The sequence below is a fragment of the Sminthopsis crassicaudata genome, chromosome 1, assembly GCF_048593235.1.
Source record: "Sminthopsis crassicaudata isolate SCR6 chromosome 1, ASM4859323v1, whole genome shotgun sequence".
NCBI lineage: Eukaryota > Metazoa > Chordata > Mammalia > Dasyuromorphia > Dasyuridae > Sminthopsis > Sminthopsis crassicaudata.
In genome coordinates this window covers 747,173,636-747,189,327 of record NC_133617.1, presented here as the reverse complement: position 1 = coordinate 747,189,327, position 15,692 = coordinate 747,173,636, and the positions used below count along the sequence as shown (strand labels likewise).

Below are 15,692 nucleotides of genomic sequence, written 5' to 3'. Positions count from 1 at the left end.
AGAGAGACAGAGACAGAGACAGAGAGAGAGAGACAGAGACAGAGAGAGAGACAGAGAGAGAAGGGGGAGAGAGAGAGAGAGAGAGAGAGAGAGAGAGAGAGAGGGAGAGAGGGAGAGAGAGAGAGAGAGAAATGGAATACCACCATTTTCAGATAGCAAGCCTATATATGGAGAAAGAAATGACACATAAGTGATGGAAGGAACTGTAAGACATGTCCCACACATACCACATGATTGGAAAGGGAACTGGACTGGCTACTACTCAAGATGCCAGGTGCTGCTGCCATACCTATCAAATATGCCCAATGCCAATGGTCTGTGGCGCAGCTATGGAAGATGGATAGGGAAACATGGGAAGAAACTCTCCAGGATAAGGGGGAATAGACAGGCTCTAATACACAACCGTGATGAACCCAACTGCTGAGATAAGAGTAGCAGAATCCCAAATTAGGAAGGAGGACAATGTCTTCGTGTCCACAATTTCAGTGATGCTGGTAGTCCTCTCATTGTTGAAATCTTTATGTCATAAAATCCAAGAAATCTCAAAGTGGGGTAAAACTCAGAAGCCATCTATTCTCCAAATAATTTGTTCAAAAGCTTTCTGTAAAATATGCTCAACAAGTAGTCTTCGAGCCTCTGTTTAAAGATCTAGTTAAGGGAACACTGCTAAGAATTAATGTGGTCCTTTCTACATTTGGATAGCCTTGTTATTAAAAACTAAAAAAATAAAAATAAAATAAAACAAAACAACAAACGAAAAACATTGTCCATCTTCCTCTCTATAGCTTCGATCCATTACCTTTGATTCTGCTCCCTCAGATCATGCAGAAAGAGCCTAATTCTCCTTTTATATAACTCTCTAAATACTTGAACACAGCAATTATGTTCTCTCTAAATCCCTTCCTATCCATGCTAAATACCTCCACTTCCTTGATCCTTCTTATGTCATCTCCAACCCCCATCCTGGCTTTGTGACCCACTTTGGGACCCTGCAGCTTCCTACGTCCTTCAAAAAATAGGGGACCTAGACAGGAGCATATGCTAAATAAGGGGAAAAGAAAAGAAAATGAGAGAAAAGAAAAAGCCTGTGTGCACTACAAACAGCATTGTATAATGTTCTCTATGAATTTCTGAAATCAGAATACACTCAACCAAGTCCTGATGGGTAGTATTTTTTCTGTTCTAAGGTGAAATTCACACCATCACTGGCCTTAAAGATCAGTTCCTTCAGAGCCCAGAACGCAGAACTGAGTAGAATTCTGGAGAATTGGCCGGGATAGGGAAACCTACAACTACTTTTCTGTGATCTCTCAGGCTCCCTGGGACACTGAAAGATCTCACTAGCATATGGGCTTTTTTTCTTTGATACCAAATACTTAATTCATATTGAACTTTGCCCTACCTTCCATCTTTGGTAAAAGAACCACTGTACCCAAATTATCTCCTTGTCAAGTCATCTTCCCCTTTGGTTTATGATAGTATAGGTTCAATCCAAGCATCTGGTTCCTTCTTTTTGAGTCTCATCATTTGAAAAGTTTCCACCCACAAGTGAAGCAAATACTTTCAGCTCATGTCCCTGCCTGAGACCAGCTACACTTCCTTCTCAAGCAGCTAAGGCTTCCCCAGATGCATTGAGGGTATCTCTGTTCAAGCCCCATCTCAATGTGTTCTCCCTGTTGTTAGATTCCAGTGATTACCATCATAATTCTATTTCACTCATTACCTCCAATTAGCATTCTCTCTTTCCCTCTTCCTTTCTCCTTCCGTCCCTTTCTCTTTCTCTCTCTGTCTCTGTCTCTCTGTCTCTCTTTCTCTCTGTATGTATCTGTCTCTGTCTCTTTTTCTCTCTCTTTCTGTCTCTTTTTCTCTCTCTTTCTCTCTGTATCTGTCTCTGTCTCTTTTTCTCTCTCTTTCTGTCTCTTTTTCTCTCTGTGTCTTTCTGTCTCTTTTTCTCTCTCTCTCTGTGTCTGTCTCTGTCTCTTTTTCTTTCTCTTTCTCTGTCTCTGTCTGTCTCTCTGTCTCTCTTTCTCTCTGTCTGTATCTGTCTCTGTCTCTTTTTCTCTGTCTTTCTGTCTCTTTTTCTCTCTCTTTCTCTCTGTGTCTGTCTCTGTCTCTTTTTCTTTCTCTGTCTTTCTGTCTCTTTTTCTCTCTCTCTGTCTCTGTTTCTTTTTCTCTCTGTCTCTGTGTGTGTCTCTGTCTCACATTTATTTACTTTTAAAAAGTATTTCCTTTTAAAAATACAGCAAAATCAGTTATACAAATGGTTCCCCCAATATCTCAGGGGATACATTTAACCACCCTTATCTCTAGAGACAATACTGATCCCACCAAGTTCCCATCTAAATAAGCATCATTGCTGGATCAGCCATTGATTTCACTCATTCTGGGCGGGTTCTGCAAAGTTGCTTCTGGGTGCCGTGGACATCAAAGCTGGTTATCAGACCAGAATCAGTCCGTGAAACACCTCTCTCCAGGACACTTCCATTCCATGTTCTCTCCCTCCTCAATCTCTTCCAAGTGAGGAAATCCATCAATAAATCATATTAATGCTTGCACATATAGGCAAAGAGCATTGATAAGTATTGTTACATACCCAAACGATGGCCTAACCTTTCCATCTCCATTTGACCACAAGGATAGACATTCTCATTTTGCAGAAAATCTAGGTTAATTGTGTCTGTATGATTACTTTGATCCACATTTCTGATAATCATGTTAATAGAGACATAACTAACTTTTTGAATATTAGATAGAAAGGGGACTATTTTATGGAAGGAATCATCTGTGAGGTTCTTAGAAAAAATAGAATTAAAGAAGAGGCTTTTGTGGCAGCTAGTTGGTGTAAGGGTTAGAGCACCAGCCCTGAAGTCATGAGGATCTGGGTTCAAATCTAACCTCAGATACTTAATGCTTCCTGGCTCTGTGACCTTGGGCAAGTCACTTAACCCTAATTGCCTCAGCAAAATAAAAAGCTTTTAAATGTACTTTTAAAATGCAACCCAAGATTAAGAGATTTTTTTAAATTAAATATTGGAATAAAATTTGTGTATGTGTCTACAAGAGAAGTGTTTATGGGGCACAAGAAGACAAGACTGATGTCAAGAAGCAAGTTGGGTAGAACGCAGAGAGGGCTGAGCCCAGAGAAGACAGGACATTTGTGAGTGTCAGAACAGAAGGCAAGAGCTGTCAAAACCACCAGCATCTCTTAACTCTTGAGGATCTAGTGCTGGAAAGAAGCAATCTCTCCCAGGTACATTTTGGTTGGAGGAGAAATATCAATGATTCCTTTTGTGATAATGCTTTTCCCCATCATCATTTTTAAAATAGAATTAAACAAGAGTTAAACCTTTATAGTGTTTAAATTTTGCAGATACATATCTTATATAATTTGATTCTTATTTTATCCTCCCAACAACCACGTGGGTGACACACTATTAGCATCATCCCAGTTTACAACAGAGAAAAGTGTAGCTAAGGGACCTTAAGTCACTTTCTCAGGGATACACAGGCAGTAATTATATGAGGCAAGATTCCAAGTCAGTGTTCCCAACTCCATGTCTATCCTTGGTTCCTCCTGGCCATCTACTTCACTATGCCTCACTTTCCTGAACTTTGTTTTTGATAAAAAAAGAACAATGAAAATATTCACCAAAGCTGATATCATTTGCCTCCTTCTGTATTCCTGACCTTCTCTCTGTGTCTCTCTCTGTCTCTGTCTCTCTCTGTCTCTCTCTCTTTTTTTTTTTTTTTTTTTTTTTTTGCTGAGGCAATTGGGGTTAAGTGACTTGTCCAGGGTCACACAACCAGGAAGTGTTAATTGTCTGAAACCACATTTGAACTCAGGTCCTCCTGACTTCAGCGCTGGTGCTCTAACCACTGCACCACCCAGCTGCCCCCTCTAGCTCTCTTTTGACAGAGAGTCAAGGAAGCTCCATCAATGGATTTTCAGAATCCTTTTCCATAAGAGAGGATACCATTCTCTAGAGAGAGCTCACTTCCTCCAAAATTCCCATTTTTCCAAAAGTTAAAACAAGAGAGGAAGAAGGGAAGATCAGCAAATTCTACGTGTTCACCCTCCACTTAAAAAGATGATAAATCTCAAACATCATTGCCATGCTTTAACTTCTTCCCTAGCCTTTTCTCCTGAAATTACTTAAAGGATCTGACTTGTTCCCCTTTTGGCAGAATGACATGGAATTTTCCAAACGTCTGAAATAACCTCACCGTTATCTTAGGACCAATTGCTCAAAAAAGATGGAAATTTTAAAGGGAAATATTTCCTACTATGAATGAAGGAGTAGAGGATGTATTAAGTGCTCACTGTGGGCCAAGCTCTGTTCTAAGTGATGGGGATACCAATAGAAAAGTGAGACAACCCCAAATTTCAGGGAGCTCCCATTCACAAAAATAAATAAATAAACAAATAAATAAATAAATAAATAAATACATACATACATACATACATACATACATACATACATACATACATAAATAAATAAAATAAAATAAAATAAAATAAAATAGGGTCTCAGATAGGGAACCCGACACACAAGGAAGGTTTCAGATGCTGATCTGATGGGACTGTCCCATGGTTCTTAAGGTGTACTGACTAAGCAGATGGTAAAGGCTCTGTTTTAATATAATATCCCGTGATAAAATCCTATCAGTTTCTGAGTTTGAAGCATTTCATAAAGCAAGGACTTGGGTGGCCAGACCATTCTTTTCAGGATCTTCAGTAGCTATGGGTGTAGCCCATGCAAAAGCAGTTCCAGGCTCTAGCCCCACAGGACTGACTCCTCGGGACGATGGAGGAGGGCTGACCTGGAAGCCTGGATGTGCTCAAGATTTGGGGGTTTAGAGTCCTAGGCTTTCTCCATTAGGTCAAAGTCAGGCAGCGGTTTGACTTGCCTGCTACATGCCGCCTCCTGCTTCTCCATCAGGGAGCCTTCCATGTTAGCTCATGGTTTGTCTACCTTCTTTGTGGCAAATGGATGACAGATCTGAGGACTTGGCTGGAAGGGTCTGGGGTGCTTCCATCTCCAGGGCTCATGTGACTATGATGAGATGATAAGTGTAAGAGCTCTTTAAATGGGCAGCACCACAGTGCCTCGGGAGATTGAGGCCCGGAAGTAATTTCTGTGGATATTAGGACTGCCTTGTAGGTGGGATCCTGTCCATTTTGAGATAGCTTCGTAATGGGTGACTCTCTCGCTGATTGGCTGTGTGTGACCTCACAGGCCCTTTATAAGCCCACTGCAGGCAGCAGTCACTCTCTTTAACCTGGCGCTCTTCACCCTGGCTTCCTAGCCTGGGTGGCCAAGCCAAGATGGGTAGCCAAAAGAGGTAATGATTTTGGTAGTGAACACGTGGGTCTTCTGACCAGGTGTTCACTAGGGAACCAACAAGTCAAGGCATCAGTCAGGGCATTATGTGAGTAGGTATAATAAAGGCTTTTAAGATTACACGTGGCTGTTCTTGAGTGCGCTACCGGTTATTAAGCTATAGATTCAAGAGATCGTGGCCAGAGACCTTTGAAGGCCTCAGAGGAGGCGAGCCGGGTAGAGTTCACACTGCAAAGGACAGTGGTCAAAGGTACTCTGGTGGGTCTAGGAAAGACTGGTAATAGTAACTGCCAGGAGAGCACGTTACAGATAAGTGTACAGTAGGTTAGCTAATATACATGAGGTATTGTGCTAAGCATTGGAGATACACACACAAAAAAAGCCCTTGGCAAGCTCACACTCTAATGGAGAACCAAATGTCAGTGTCATTCAAGGCCTTCAGCACCGGTTTCTACTTACCTTTGCAATTTTATTATTTCTCTCCAACATAGTTGAGAATCAGAAGCCAGGGCTTCTCAAATTCATCTTAGTGTTTAAAAAAAAGAGAGAAAATACTTGACATTTTTTATCAATCATAGAGTCATCAATTTAGAGCTGGATGAGACCTGAGAGGCCATATTGTCCAACTTCCTCATTTTCTGGATTTGTGAATCCAAAGGAACTGAACACCTTTGTCACTTTTTCTTCCTTACCTTTATGTCCAACATTCTATCTATTGGATCAGCTTGGAGGTTTCCAGGACCTCCATCTGGTTTCTGATATATCTCTTCCTCTCTCTTCTGGCTCTCAGATTGAGTGATTCTCTGAGTCTGCTGCTCTTCTCATCTTTGCTCTGGGTCATTTTTTAGCACCAACAACACAGCAAAGCCCCAGGAGGAAAATGACAGGATGATAGGTTTGGAATAGGTCTTTGAGGTCATCTAGTCCGACCTCAGTGATTTCCCCTTATCTTATAAGCAGTTAGCATCCAAGTTGATATTATCTTGACTAGTGGCACGTTGCTTTGAAACAGAAAGAGTGCTAGATTTTGAGTCAGTGCTCCAGGGTTCAAATCTAAGTTCTCCCCCTTACCATATAAGTACGGGTTGGGTGCCCAATCTTGCTGAAATTCATTTTCTTCATCTGCAAAATGGGAATAATCCAACTTGTATTCTCTCCTTTACCAAAATTGTTATAAGGAAGGCATTTGATAAAACATGATGGACTGCTATAGAAAATAAGTTATTTTCAGTATGAAGTTGGAGCAGAAACTAAAATTCCCTCTAAGTGCTGCAGAGAGGAATTGACTCGATGCCTCCATAAAAATGGACCTAGTATAGTACTCAGGTGAAGACCAAGCCTTCTTATTCCTTCAACCTGAAATCAGACGTGACTCCTGCCCTCAATATTCCAGTTTTCTATTACCTTAAAAAATGGAAACTTCAAACCACTTTTGAATCAATACAAAGCTCTTTATTTAGCAGGCAAAATCCCTCCCAACCTGGCTCCCATCTACCTTTTCTATGGACTCTATGGCCCCTGCCGTTCCTCACACATCACACTCCATCTCTGACCTCAGTGATTTTGCCCAAGCTGTACCCTATGCCTGGCATGCCTTCCCTCCTCAACTACATATCTAAGAATCCCTAACTTCCTTCAGGGTTTAATTCCAATATGACCTTCTGCGTGAGTCTGTTTCTGATCTTTCTAGCTACTAATCCTGCCTCTGCCTCCACCCTCACCCTATAAATTATCTTTAATTTAGCTTGCTTCTGTTTTACATGTATTTCTTTGGGCATTTTTTTGCTAGATGACAAGCTTCATGAAGACAGATATAGTTTTTCTTTTGCCTTTTATAAGCCTCTAATGCAGTTCTTTACATAGAATAGTTGCTTTAAAAAGCTTGTCAATGGATTCATTGATTCCCTCACTTACCCACCCCTTACTGCCCTCTGGCATCTTCAGTGGCTAATATAAATCCTGACCTATATTTCTCAGATTCTGCAGATCACTGTCCAGAATTTTTACTAACTTTCCTCTTACCTCCTGCCTTACAGATAATTCTGTACCCTGCAGAATAAGCCATTGCCTTTGATGATTCCATCCCCCCCCCAGTATCTGGTAGATAAATTCTATCTTATAATTATCAGCTTCTCTGGCTTGCCCTGCCAATTCTAGAGGAGATTTTGAAGTCCTCTCCAAATTTTATACCTGGGAGCCCCAGGAGCTCCCTTTCCCAGGTCCCACTTTGGGCTACAGTGACTTAGAGGAAAGAAAAGCCAAATCCAAGAACCTTGTGAGAGGGGAGATGCTGCAGGGGGGGAGATGCTTGAGCTTGTGAGCTATGACAAGCTGAGAGGGTCCTTGAGGGATTTTTTTCGCCTTGCATGGGGGCAGTAGGAGGGGAAGATCCTGAATAACTGAAGGGGAAGGAAGGAGGAGGGAGAAATGAAAACCATGTTAAAGATAAATGAAGCCGTTTTGAAGACTTAGAAAGTAGATTGTTAATTAGGACCAGCTCTGTGTCCAAAACCACAAAAGTTAAAATGAGAAAATATTTCCAGAATTGCCTATATTATGTTGTTTGTGTGTATACACATATATACACACCCAAATTTTATATGGAAAGAGCAAGTGAGAGACAGAGAGAAAACATGAGAGAGCAAGAGCGAGAGATCGAGAGAGTGAGAGAGCAAGAGAGCGAGAGAGAGGGAGAGAGGGAGAGGGAAAGAGGGAAAGGGAGAGAGGAGAGAGAGAAAGAGAGAGAGAGAGAGACACAGAGAGAGAGAGAGAGACACAGAGAGAGAGAGAGAGAGACACACACACACACACAGAGAGAGAGAGAGAGAGAGAGAGAGAGAGAGAGAGAGAGAGAGAGAGACACAGAGAGAGAGAGAGAGAGAGACAGAGACAGAGACAGAGAGAGAGAGAGAGAGAGAGAGGGAGAGAGGGAGAGAGGGAGAGAGGGAGAGAGAGAGGGAGAGAGAATAAAATACATGTTTCATTTTATATACGCCTCCTCCAGTGGGGAGAAAAGTGTTCTTTTGCTTGCTCTCCCAGAGACATAGAATGTTAACTCTGATCTTGACAAACTGAATTTAGTGAGCTAGTTCAATAGGCCAGAGTGAACCTGAGACCCTCCGAAAGGAAAATAAAATAAAATAAAATAAAAGCAGGGCCAAGTGGGGTGAGGACTCCTGGCTGGCTCCCCAGTGCCCTGCTTGCTTCTCCTGCTTGCTGCGTGCTGCAGAGGAGTTTTCCGCTGGGGCCTCCATCTGCACATCCTTCATCCTGTCCATGGCCCTCCTTGGAATTCTTGGAAAGGTCACATGTTGTTAGAAAGAATCATCCATTGAGGGGCCCTTCAGGAGAGGTGGGTGGGCAGCTCCTGGATGTGAAGAGGAGAACACAGAAGGCCCAGCAAGCTGCTCATCTGGGTTTAGCAAAGAAAGCAGAAAAATGGACTTTTTCTTGCCATTGCCATTCTTTTCTTCACCCACTGGGCAATTACTTAGCATTTTGAAACTCTTAAGTCTTTTACATATATCATCTTATTTGATCCAAACAGCAACCCTGTGAGGTAGACGCTATTATCAATCCCATTTTAAGGATAAGAAAAGAGGCTAAATTAGGTGACTTGCTGACAAGTTAGGCGACTTGCCTAGGGATGATATTGCCAGTGCATCTGAGGCAAGATATAAAATCTGGTCTTTCCGACGCTGACTGAGGTACTCTGCTTTCCAAAAACTAACATTGTCCTTGGGAGGTGAGAAGGGTATTTTAACATGCACAAAGACAAGCATGAGGTCATATGGTGGTAATTGGGCTTTAGGCTTAGGTAACTAACATGAACAAGTGGGGGAACATGGAAATGCCCATATTCCATTAGTGATTTTTTTTTTGTCTTGTTTTGTTTTGTTTTGTTTTTTTCCTGAGGCTGGGGTTAAGTGACTTGCCCAGGGTCACACAGCTAGGAAGTGTTAAGTGTCTGAGACCAGATTTGAACTCGGGTCCTCCTGAATTCAAGGCTGGTGCTCTATCCACTGTGCCACCTAGCTGCTCCCCCTTTTTTTTTTTTTTTTGTCTTATTTTCCATTCGTGATTTTAACTGGTGACTACAGTTTGATTTATGAAGTCATGTTTTATAAAACTGACATTTTCACACTTAAGTTTTAATGCTCATGGTCTCATTAAGTTGATCAGGGACTTTCTGACGGTTCCAGAAGAACCACCGTGGGTATTTGGGAGTCATTTATTGATTGGAAGCCTTTCTTGTGTTGAGGGGAAGAGTGGAGTATTGATTTCTGTGAGATCCCAAATCTGAGCATAGTAGAATCCTTACTAACCCAGAATTCCCAAGATTATATGGTAACAAATGGACAGGCTGATCTTTTTCTACTTTTTGTGAAACTCAGTATGGCCCCATCACCAAATACTGGGCAGCCAATGAAGAGACTGGATTCTGTGACAATTGAAAAACCAATAATGCAAATCTCTTCCCTTCTTTTAGCTCAGAAATGCCATGGTGAATCGGAAGACGGGGAAATTTTCCATGGAGGTCAAGAAGACAGTGGACAAAGGGGTACACTTTCTATAACATTTTCCAGCCTCATTTAAAGCCAACCACTGGGCAAAATTAACTTTGAAGTTGATATCTGGAATAAATCTCTCTCATTGGGGTCATTTTGCTCTTGTCTGTATTTATCTCCAAAAAGATTCATAGAGTCTCATGAACCTTATCCATATTGTATCCATTTATATGTTTTTATTTTCTGGAAAATACACTTGGCAGACTAACCCTATCTTCTTTCCTCTATGACTTTTTTTTTTTTCTCCTTTGATCTAGAAACGGGTTTTGGTGATGACAAATGACTACTATTACACTGACATCAAGGGCACGCCTTTCAGGTAGAGCCTACCATGATACCTGGCCATTTCATCAGCCCCATCACTTGTGTTTGTACAAAAGCTGCTGACATCCACCGAATTCATCACCCAGAGATGATAAAGTAGCCTGACAAAAGGCTGAACAGAGCCAAGGAGAGGGCTTTCCTATGATGTTCCTGGGTTTTTTTTTCCGGAATTGGGAAGATAGCCTGCAAAATCCCAGGGCAACTGACTCTTTTGGCCATGGTTTTCCATCCCATTCCTGAGCACATAGTTTTGGTGATTTCCGTTGAATACCGGGGCTGGGGACACAAGGGAGGAGAGGCATTGTAAGTGTTCCAAGGGTCCCTGGGGGGCCTTTGCCATTTAACTTCTACATCCCTAAAGAGTATTTGTAACCCCTTAACCTAAGCACAGTGGCTGTGCTTAGGGATAATCTCTGTAGTCCCCCGTAATCCTTTTGTCTTCATTTTTGGAATTGTCCTTTCTTTCCTCAACTAACTCAAAATCATTTTTCCATTAGCAATAATAGTGATAAATGGCAGTTTTATTGCACACTATCATGCTTCGAACAGTTTGGCAATTGAAATATTCTCTTCCCCATCTTTTTGTCTTCCAATAAACTAATCATTTCTACCCTTTTCTTAAAATATGACCAGCTAAGCTACTTCATGATTCTGCTCTTTAGTGCGTTGATGTGTAAGGAATAGAAAATGTTGATTTATGATGGTCTTCCCCAAGAATTACAACTCATTGTATTTCCAGTGATGGAAATTCTGAAGGATCATTAGTATGTCCTTTTAAGAATTCAAAGAGATCATAAGCAGAATCTGACTTCTGGATCTTATGAAGTAGTAAGAGGATCCTCAAAGCGAGAAAGCCATTTTCAAAAACAAATGAATTTAATTTGGATAATCCCAAAAGAGAACAACCATCAAACTGACTGAGAATAGGAGAATGATTTTAAAAAAATATATTGTCATCAAGGAATGATGTAATCTATGAGGCTCTTGGTCAATTCCAGATAGTGCTGAAAGTTTGGGCCTTTACTCTGGAAAAGGTCCCTTTATTCCCAGCCTAGGCTCTGTAGGTATAATAAGATGTGTTATTTACTATAATCATCGGTTGCATGAGATTGAACCAAAGACTGAAAGCACCTTGATCGACCATATGGGGTTTGAAGACAGCAAAAGGGGCACATGTCTGTTTTCTCTTTTTCTGGAAGTTTGAGCTGTTGGCCACACCTCTTAGACACACACACACACACACACACACACACACACACACACACAGTCAATGATTGTTGACATATTCCTTCACAATTAACTTTTAAGAAACAGTGATTGAACCCAAGAATCCCAAGTCCTAATCAAGATATTTTTTTTCTTTTTCTGAATAAACTCTTTTGTAAACTGTTTAGAGAACATGAAATGAGAGTGTGAAAATGGATAAAAACATGCTAACATTCAAGTCTCTTCCAACCAGTGCTCGATCTCAAGGTCTGCTCTATTTCTCTGCACAGTTTAGGTGTGGCTCTCTCTAGAGGACATGGAAAATATTTCTTCAGAGGGAACGTAACCATAGAAGAAGGTAAGGTCTTTCCTTTCTTTGTCTTCCTAGATTTTTAGTATTTAAAAAATACCAAGACTTGGGGGCCCAACAGGGCTTCCTAGACTTTATTCCTCTGACCCTTCATCGCTGCTGTTCAGGCTTTGGTTGATTATTTATTGGACATTTAGAAGGCAGTAAATCCAACTGCTTAATTTTACACAGGAGCTTCAGAAAAATAAAATAACTTATCCAGAGAAGTAGACATAGCAAGAAGAGGAAGAACAACTTGAAGCTCAATTCTCTGACTCTAAAACAAAGGCTCGTTCCATTGTGCCTTCCATGACCTAGAAAATGTACAGAAAGGGGGAAACATCACCATCTTTGTGATGGATAGAAAATAATACTAGTAATAGGTAGCATTATAAAGTGCTTTAAGATTACAAAACATTTTACCCCTCTCATCCCTTTTTATGCTCACAACATTCTGCTTCGCTATTATTAGCTTCATTTATAGATGAGGAAACTGAGGTAGACAAAAGTTAAGTGTTTTGCCCAAAGTAACGGTTTCTGAGGCAGGATTTGAGCTCATGTCTTCATGACGCTAGATATACAACTCCATTCTTACTAGATTAATCATTTGAATTATGAGAATGAGGATGAGGAGGCTGAGAGATGTCCCATTTTTGAGGACACATAGCTGTCTTCAGTGATGTGTACCTGGATTTTAGACCTGTCAGACTCTGGCCACCTCAGTTATTCTTTCAGACTCCTAAGGCAAGAACTCAAGGGGGGGGAAGAAGTTTTCTCACTCCAGTAGTCCCCATTTTCCTAAAATCCCAAGTCAGAACCAAAATAACAAAGAAGATTGAGATCATGATCTCCTTCAATTGCATAGTATTTTAAGGTTTGTGAAATACTCTCCATATCTTATCTTGTTTGAACCTCACAATAATCCTTTCAGGTAGAAATACTCCCTTTATTGATGGGAAAATAAGTCCAAGATAAATTAAACAACTTGCCCGAGATGACACAACTAGTGTTTGAAGCAATACCTGGATCCAAGCCTTCATGAGGACAAGTCTATCCTTCTTTTCCAAGTCATCAACTTTTCTTGATGACTGAAAAATGACTGTTTGGCTATCATCAATGAATATGTGACCACCAAGAGATAATAATAATAGTGACAGCATCGGTTTCCATTTTAAGCACTTTTCAGTTTTGTAAATCTCTTCACATAATACTAGAAAAAAAAAAAAGAAAGAAAACAAATGAACAATGTTTCCTTACAATAAGCAAGTCGTGCCAGACCAGTTTCGATGGTTTCCAGTAATTGCTAGAATATGTGTCTATTTCAGTACCAGATTGTATTTCTGGACTGGGAATCATTTTCATTAACATGGCACACAACAGAGTGAATGCCATCCTAGGTTGCCGAAAAAGCATACAATCTTCAGAGCAACAATGGTAGTTCTGTAAAAGTCTATCCTGGTTAGACCACATCTGGATCCCCAAGTTCAATCCTGGCAACCACATTTTAGGAAAGATGTTGACAAGCTGGAAATAAACCCTTTTAAGTTTGGCAGATGACACAAAACAGGGAGTCATCAGCAACTCAGACAAGAAAAATGGAATATAAAGAAGTTTTGACAGACTCAGACATTGAGCTAAATCTAACAAGATGGAATTTGATAAATATCAATGAAAAGTTTTACAGAGGTTCAAAAAATCAATAAACAGGAATGGAGAAGGCTTTCCAAACAACATTTTTTTTTTATGGAAAAGATCTGCAAGGGGCAGCTAGGGGGTGCAGTGGACAGAGTACACGCTCTGAAGTCAGGAGGACCTGAGTTCAAATCTGACCTCAATAACACTTCCTGGCTGTGTGACCCTGGGCAAGTCACTTAACCCCAATTTCTTCATTTAAAAAAAAAAAAAAAAAAAAAAAAAAAAAACAGGGAAAAGATCTTCAAGTTTTCATATGTTCATGTGTTCCTTGCCGATTGTGAGCCCAGAATTTTCTATGTTGACTCCAAATTGGAAGATGATCCCAGACTATATAAATAGGTCTTATGACTAGAATGGTAGATCCTCTCTATATTCTGCCATGGTTGAATAGTTTTCCTAAGAACCACATTTCAAGAGGCTACTGTCAAACCAGCACATTTCCAGAAAAGGCAATGAGAATAGGGAAGGAATTAGTGATGGTGTCATAGGAGGATCAGTTGCTTAAGAGAGTAAAATGGATGGGACCAAGTAATAGTTGTTTTGGAGTATTTAGAGGGTTTTAAATGCAAACTGGATTAGGGGCTGCCTAGCATAATCTCAGAAGGTGGAATAATAAATAATGGGTAGAAGCAGTTACAGAGAGGCATATTTCAGTGTGTTATTAAGAACTCTCTAACATTAAAAGTTGAATCAAAATAAAATAAAATAAAATAAAAAGTTGAATCAATACCTTGGGAAATAGTAATTTTCCAACCTTTAAAGGGATTCCTACAAGGGCAAGCTGAGTTCTTATCATAAATACTGGAGCACAGAAGCCTATGGAGATACTGGTATAGTAGTAGATCTACATGACTCTTGAGATTCTTTCCAACTCTGATTCTGAATGTCTTTGATTTTATTACTAGGATGATGAAAGGATCCAAATATCCAAATTAAATATATGTTAATTAAAACAAATAATAATTAAAAGATTTAGGCCATTTTCTCTGGAAATACAAGATTCTACATTCTATATTTAGAATTGATCATATATTTAATATTAAAAGGGAACTCAGAGACTTAAGTGAATAAATTGCATCAGTAGATTTCAAGTGATTATCTAAAGTCACTCAGGAGCAGAATTTGAATGTGAACATAGCTCTTCAGCTTCTGAAGCTTGTGCTTATGATCTTCCTGTATCTGAAGGATTGTCATGTGGAAGACATAGTGAACCTATTTTTCTTGTCCTGAAAAAGCCCAATCAAGAGAGGTGGATCAAATAATAGGAATGCCGATTGGAACTTAATATCAGGAAATACATCCAAAAAATTAGAGCTGGCCAAGAAGTCCAACAGGCTGCCTATAACTGAATTAATTTTGGGTTAAGTTAGAAGGCTACTTGCTGGGAATGACACTGATTTTTCCTCAGATCAGATCAGGGAACTCTGAAATCCCTTCCAATTCTGGCACTCTGTGGATCATTGTTTCTTTTCATGAAGAGATGGGAACACGTATAGATGGAAACATTCTTTACCTTCTCTGTGAATCGCTAATGAGATTCATTCAAAAAGCGTTCAACACTAGTTATAAAAAGCTCCTTCCTGGGTCATTTGTGTGTTCCAAGCAAAGGGCTTTGGAAGGGAGGGAGCATCCTAAGGGTAGTCGATGGCCAGCATTGTGGAGTTATAGATTGTCAATAGACAATATCTTCTTGGTAATGTGAGAGTCTATGTCTTAGGAAGTTCTGCCAATAGACAAAGTTCAATTGAAGGCACCCTAATGAGATGCTCCTCCACATCTCAAAAGTCTTTCCCATGGGGAGGAAGTATATCAGTGAGGAATAAGAAGGAAAGTCCCTGAGAATCCCAATCAGGATGTCAATCAGCTTTTCTTAAGTAACTTCTATGAATCAGGTACTGTGCTAAATTCTAGGGATACAAAAAGAGGTAAAAGACAATTTCTAATCTCAAGAAACTGATCATCTCATGACAAGCAAATTAATATCTACAAATAAGCTACAGGTTGAATAGGAAATAATTAAGAGGGAAGGAACTGGAATTAAGAGACATTGGGAAAGGTTTCTTGTGGAAGATTTTGTTTGGGATTTTAAAGAAGCCAGGGAAGCTATGAGATAAAGAGAAAAAGGGAAAGTATTCCATGTCCTCTTCATCTTGTATGGGGAACTTCAACGAGACCAATGTCAGGATTTTATATTTGAGTCTGGAGGTG

At 40.2% G+C, this 15,692-nt stretch overlaps 1 protein-coding gene across 3 annotated transcripts in view; it reads left to right on the top strand.

Moving 5' to 3' along the window:
• Window positions 1-15,692, top strand: part of CACNA2D3 (calcium voltage-gated channel auxiliary subunit alpha2delta 3) — a 1,031,774-nt gene that overhangs the window by 802,523 nt on the left and 213,559 nt on the right. For all 3 annotated transcript variants that reach the window (XM_074284452.1, XM_074284451.1, XM_074284453.1), the window contains 3 exons: window positions 9,832-9,903; window positions 10,168-10,229; window positions 11,731-11,798. In XM_074284452.1, the coding sequence (XP_074140553.1) occupies window positions 9,832-9,903; window positions 10,168-10,229; window positions 11,731-11,798 (202 nt within the window). The remainder of the gene's footprint in view (window positions 1-9,831; window positions 9,904-10,167; window positions 10,230-11,730; window positions 11,799-15,692) is intronic.